This window comes from Helianthus annuus, chromosome 4 (assembly GCF_002127325.2).
Source record: "Helianthus annuus cultivar XRQ/B chromosome 4, HanXRQr2.0-SUNRISE, whole genome shotgun sequence".
NCBI classification, from domain to species: Eukaryota; Viridiplantae; Streptophyta; class Magnoliopsida; order Asterales; family Asteraceae; genus Helianthus; species Helianthus annuus.
The window spans coordinates 32,104,760-32,111,467 of NC_035436.2; the positions used below are offsets into that span (position 1 = coordinate 32,104,760).

Below are 6,708 nucleotides of genomic sequence, written 5' to 3' on the forward strand. Positions count from 1 at the left end.
TCACAAGATCATCAACACAATGATCTTGTCACTAAATGAATAATAAACTCACAACAACTGAGAATCAGAATGATTCTCAGATGAAACCCTAATTCGCCTTTAGAGAGAAATGAGAGAACAAGTACAAAATATCTCAGCATATGTGAACTAAACCGGGTGCAAAGATATATATAGCCACCCGGTTATAACAGGTTATAACCAAACTCGGACAACATGCTCTTGATATCTTGTTGCAACAACTAACAACTTTATAACAACACTTTAGCAGTCCATAAGTCTTTAGCCCAGCAACCAAGACACGTGCTTTCAAAGTTGTACTGTGAAAGAAGCTAGCGGCGGATTTAAGAACATTTTTCAATGAGTTTCTTTTGGTAGGTTCTCACTAATCCTTATTGTTTTTTTTCCAAATCATACAAAATTCTGTCAAAACAATGGTATCAAACTTACAAGACTCAGAAAATACCCAAACCAGATGTTATTAACCCTAGAAAGTATGATCTGAACAACTTACAAGAATGAAACTGAGGAAATACAAACTCTCTAACTCTCACAAGATCATCAACACAATGATCTTGTCACTAAATGAATAATAAACTCACAACAACTGAGAATCAGAATGATTCTCAGATGAAACCCTAATTCGCCTTTAGAGAGAAATGAGAGAACAAGTACAAAATATCTCAGCATATGTGAACTAAACCGGGTGCAAAGATATATATAGCCACCCGGTTATAACAGGTTATAACCAAACTCGGATAACCTGCTCTTGATATCTTGTTGCAACAACTAACAACTTTATAACAACACTTTAGCAGTCCATAAGTCTTTAGCCCAGCAACCAAGCAATCCAAAGCCCAGCATGTAATCCTCAGTTAACATGTAACACTCAAATAAACAAAATAATTAGACTTATGAAATAAACTTATGAATTAAACCATAACTAAATGAAGTTGAACCGATGTTATATTTTAACAGATTCTCACTAATTTTTCCCAAACCGAATGGATTCATCAAAAGTGGCCTTCTGCCCCTGAAAGATGCATTTGACAATATAGATGGTATGGGGACAAGTCTTATGGTGGACGAAGCAAGTCTATGGTGGACGAAGTAATCGACAAACCTGCAGGGATACAATGAAAGAAGCATTTGGCAATATAGACAGTAAGGGGGGGGGGGGGTTGCAGTTAGTCGAAAGACGGTAATTTATGCGGTTTTCTCACAAACTATTTGGAGCATTTGGATTGCAAGAAACAAGAGGTTATTTAGGGTAAAGGAAATCAACACATACAAAGTAATTGAAGAGATAAAGGAAAAATCATTTGAATTGATTTTTAGCAGATCAAATATGACTTGGAGCAACTAGAGACTTTTTAATTTAATTGCTTAAGATTTCATGTACTGTACTTTATTTATGTTCTGTAATATATCCAATGTAGCAGCTTAATACGTTAGATTTAGTTTTGGTTGTGAATAAATGAAAGCTCCGTTGCCTATAAAAGAAAAGTTATAGCCCTTGTCTTTCTTATTTCTACCGTTTGTACTTTAGTTTGGTTAGAAAGTCCATTACTTTTTTTTTTGAAAGGAAAACTTCATACACGCACAAAGCTACAAGCGGTCCTCAAAGTAAGGACCCCCGGGCAAAAAACGACATTACTAATAGATAATGTATTTATGGTTATTATTCTGTTCAATATTATCATTGTAAATATCCCTAAAGTTAAGGGATTGTATTTTCTATATAATGGAAACCCATTCAACTATGCACACCCCAGTTGACACACATGCTAAACTTAGCGCCAGTGCTGGGGATGATTTTCATGACCCTACTTTATACCGTAGTCTGGCCGGTGCTCTTCAATAGCTCACCTTCACAAGACCCGACATAAGCTATGCCGTGCAACAAATCTGTATACATATGCATGCTCCAAAATCGGACCATTGGAATGCACTGAAGCGCATCATACGTTACATTCAAGGTACAAATTCATTTGGTCTCACCCTCGGCCCGTCTTCTACACCTCAACTGACTGCCTATACTGACGCGGACTGGGCCGGGTGCCCTGACACTCGCCGGTCCACTAGTGGATATTGTGTGTATTATGGTGACAACCTTATTTCTTGGTCTTCCAAACGACAAGTTACCATTTCTCGTTCAAGCGCGGAAGCTGAGTATCGGGGAGTTGCTAACATTGTTGCAGAGGTCTGCTGGCTTCGTAACCTCCTTTTGGAATTACAACGCCCTCTTTCACGTGCCACTCTTGTATACTGTGACAACGTTAGCTCCATTTATCTTTCGGGCAACCCCGTACAACATCAATGCAGTAAACATATCGAGCTAGACATCCAATTCGTGCGTGAAAAGGTTCAACGGGGTGAGATTCGCGTTCATCATGTTCCTTCTCGATATCAGATTGCGGACATTTTCACCAAAGGCTTACCACGGGTTCTATTTGAAGATTTTCGGTCCAGTCTCAGCTTACGGCCTCCTCCCGCTTCGACTGCGGGGGTGTAATAGATAATGTATTTATGGTTATTATTCTGTTCAATATTATCTTTGTAAATATCCCTAAAGTTACGGGATTGTATTTTCTATATAATGGAAACCCATTCAAGGGTGAGGATCAAGGATCCTATTGTTTCAATTACATCACGTCCATAAGATATTTACACCAAACATTCCAATCAATACCTTTCAAACTAGACCTATGACGAATCCACAAAAACGCCGTAGATTTGACAATTTCCACCACCTCGATCGGTTTACGAGAGTTGCCCTTGAAAATTCTAGCATTACGTTCATTCCATATCGACCACATTGTGGTGTAGATAATGCCTCTAAGAATGTATTTCTCCTTCTTCGTCTTCATTTGAGTACCCGCCATCTTCAAAAGATCTTTTACTTCAAAAGCATAGATGGGACTTAAACGACACCAAGATCCCACTCGCGCCCAAATTTCATCCGAGAACACACAACCTGTGAACAAATGCGTCGTAGTTTCCAAATCCTCATTACATATGGCACACGATCCATCATTAAAAGCAACCCCACGTTTAAGAAGCTCCGCCCGTGTTGGGAGCCGATTAATGTCTGCCCTCCACACCAAAATTTTGCACTTCAATGGCGTCCAACACTTCCATTTCATACTCGAGTTGATCGGCACCTGTGTCCTATTTTCAGAAATCATCTTCTTTGCCTTATGCACGGTATACACTCCACTTTTATCTCCTTTCCAACACCAGCGATCATGTCCCAAGCTCGGTTGATAATCATGGATGCCCGATAATAATTGAAACAACTCATTAACCTCCTCATATGTTGAAGGCTTCTTTTCCATTCCCAGTTCAGATTTTTCGACCCATTTACAAGTTGAATCCGATCGTCGACCATGGCCCACTTCTTCTTTTCCAAATTAAACAACATTGGGTAAGTTAAGCGTAAAGGTTCTTCACGTAGCCAAGTATCTCCCCAGAAGTGAATCGAAGACCCTTCGCCAACTGTACCTAAAAAAATTATTTAGAGTTTTACCATCACACAACTTCCTTTCCCCTATTTTGACGATTTGTTTCCAGCATCCACTAGCTGATAAACAACATGGAAGCATGGATCACGACCGACTTGAACCATGACAGCCCATCACTACCCTTTTCCACAAACAATTACTCTCTTTTTTGAATCGCCACGCCCATTTAAGAAGAAGAGCGTCGTTAATATCTTGAAGTTTATTCACACCTAATCCACCCTCATCCTTTGGTCTTGTTATCACATCCCAAGCCACCCAAGGTATCTTTTTTTCTTCTTAGACCCCGTCCATAAAAAACGTCTCATAATAGTTTCGATGCTATCAATAACCGCAACCGGGGCTTTATAGAGAGAAAAATAATAAATCAGTAAGTTTTCAAGAACCGATTTTATAAGAATCAATCGACCCCCTATAGATAAAGTTTTCGCTTTCCATGACACAAGCCGAGCCTTAACAACATCAATCACCGTGTTCCAATTATTTATACGAGACATTTTAGCTCCCACTTTAGTCCCTAGATAAACAAACGGAAAAGCATCTCGTCTACACCCCCCATTACTTTTTATTAATTTTATGAAATATGATTATGACATATTTTTATGTTATTAATTGTAGTTCAAGTCAAAGATGTTTAGTAAACAGAAGTCAAATTAAGTATTTTAGGTACTTTAGTCAATTGTAACTTGTAAGTTGAATTTTAATAACATTTTAAAATACGTACCAATCATTATTTCATATTATGAAACTTCTTACTTTCTAAAATTGGTTTTAGTAAATTAGAAACCGACCGGAGTTTTAAACCCAATACCTTACTTTTAAGTGTATTAAAAGGCTTTGCCTTACCACTGGACCACCAACCTCGGTGGTATCTAGTTTAGTTAATGACCATATAATACTAAAAATGTAAATTCCATGGCCGTTGCATCCGTCACGAGTTATGTTTCTCAATTGTACTGTTCAATAGTAAGTCTCAAGTTCAGCTTTGAGTCAACTTTACATAATAATAAGTCGAATATGATTGAAAGTTTTGACGAGGGAAAACTTATATGACTAATCACTAAGATAACCTTTAACTCTATCTCAATCAAAATAACGACATTCATAAATTGTTAAAAGTGGACGAACCGCCTAAACTAAAGAAGCCAGCTGGTTCATCCGGTCTGACAGTTTGACGGTTTGGTCAACTAGTCGGTTTTGGTGTTGTGATGGTTTAACAGTTTGACACTTGAAATTAACCGTGTAAACCGAACCAACTCTTTAACATTATTATTAACTTTTTAGAAACATACATCTATTTATATGAAAGTTCAACCGTCAAAGCCGAACAACTTTGGAGACCCAACCAACCTGATCGGTTTCGTTTGTGCTTTTGAAAATCATAGTAAGTGATTTAATCCAATAAATATTACTCTTATCGAAATAGGTCAAACTGGACTATGAACACTCCGAGTTAAAACTATTATACTTTAGGTTTCTATACGGTTTTAATTATAAAAATTGTCCAATAAGAAATGGGGAGTTTGGTGGAGGGTTGATTTGAGTATTTGCAAGTTTGGTGAGTTTGTGGCGCAACTAACGGGCGGTAGATGAGATCCTCTCCTACGCATGTGTCCCTACCTCCCTACGATCACTTCAACTTCAACTTTAACACATGCTTATTGAGATAATTAAAAATAAGTAGGAGATATAACATATTAGCTCTTTATTTTTTAGTAACCTATTAAAATGGTCTCTGAGGTTTTGGTCATTTTTTACACTTTATTACAAAATTCAAACCTTTTGAATTTGGGTCGGTTTCAATTTTGTTGTCATTTTTATCCAAAATTAAAATCTGGTCAGATTTTTCAGTTAACATCCAGTTTTTTTTCTTTTTCCTCTCTTTTAATGAAGGGCAACATAGTTAATTTTTTTAATTTGTTATAATAAAATACTAAAAGACCATTTTGCCCTTCATTAAAAGGGGCGGAAAAAAAAAAGAAAAACGGGATGTTAACTGAAAAATCTGTCAACATTTTGATTTTGGATGAAAATGACAACAAAATTGAAACCACGGGAATCTAGATTCAAAAAGTTTGAGTTTTGGACTAATGTGACAAAAGTGAAGGGCAATGGTGATTGTTGAGATTATCTAGTAGGTAATAAAATAATATTTGTTTAAATGTTTAAAACAGTTTTTTGAAATACATTATAATTCTCTTTACAGGATTAATAAAAACTGTTATTAAATCAGGGATATGTTTGTTTTTGTGTTGTTTTTTATTGAAGTTTTTTGATAGCATAAAGTGTAGAGGTTGTGGTTGTAGGCGATCATGTGGAGATAAAGATTTGGTCACATATTTAAAGATACGTTACATAACCTGAGTTGTGGCCTGTGGGTCTAGTATTAGTGGTCGTTTTCTTTCAACATAAGTGTTTGTCTTATGCTTTTATTTATATTATATATATTATATATATTAACATAATCGTTTGATCATATAACATCTATGTGTATAAAATAATACCAAAAAACATGAATTGGGAAATCTTATAATAAATTCATATATATGGAGGTTTGTTGTGATTATGTGATTATGTTCTTGCTTAAAGTTTACACAGCTAACTAATTGTTAGGGTGGGCGGGGTACCCACCGATTTGCAATCGGGGACCCCCCCTGCCTAATCGGTAACGGGCCGCCAACCAAATCGGTGAAGAGAGAGAGGGCCTAAAGCGGTGGTGGGCTGCCGAAGAGGGGGGAGGAGAGAGGGAGGAGAGAGAGAGGAGAGAGGGAAACTTGGTCCAATCAATGATTTTCTTTTCTTTTTTTTTTTTTTTTTTTTAAAAAAAAACCAATTCACCTAAGAGGGGAGTGGCGCCATCAAATGGGGGTGTTAGGGGAGTTTAAGAGGGGAGTTGACGTGGCACACGGGGATTGGTTTGGCGTAAGAGAGTGCACTCACCTATTAGGTGTGCACCCCCTTCACCCTTATCACAGTTTTAGAAGCACAAAATGGTGATCTACTTTGTCTTTGATGATTTTAGACTACTAATTGTGATAGAATTCAAATCGAGAATTTAAGCAACATTGATGGAATATGATATTTTTTTTTTACATAGATTACTCTAAAAAGTCTTTTAACAGAGAGATTGTAATTAAATAATTATTAAAATATTAAAGTAAATATATAGGTACAAATCTATATAAGGGGA

At 36.7% G+C, this 6,708-nt stretch overlaps 1 protein-coding gene across 1 annotated transcript; it reads right to left on the reverse strand.

Moving 5' to 3' along the window:
* Nucleotides 1-2,642: 2,642 nt before the first annotated feature.
* On the reverse strand, nucleotides 2,643-3,335 carry LOC110932012. Its single transcript, XM_022175376.1, has one exon. It carries the CDS (start codon nucleotides 3,333-3,335, stop codon nucleotides 2,643-2,645), a length of 693 nt encoding a protein of 230 aa, XP_022031068.1.
* Nucleotides 3,336-6,708: the final 3,373 nt, after the last annotated feature.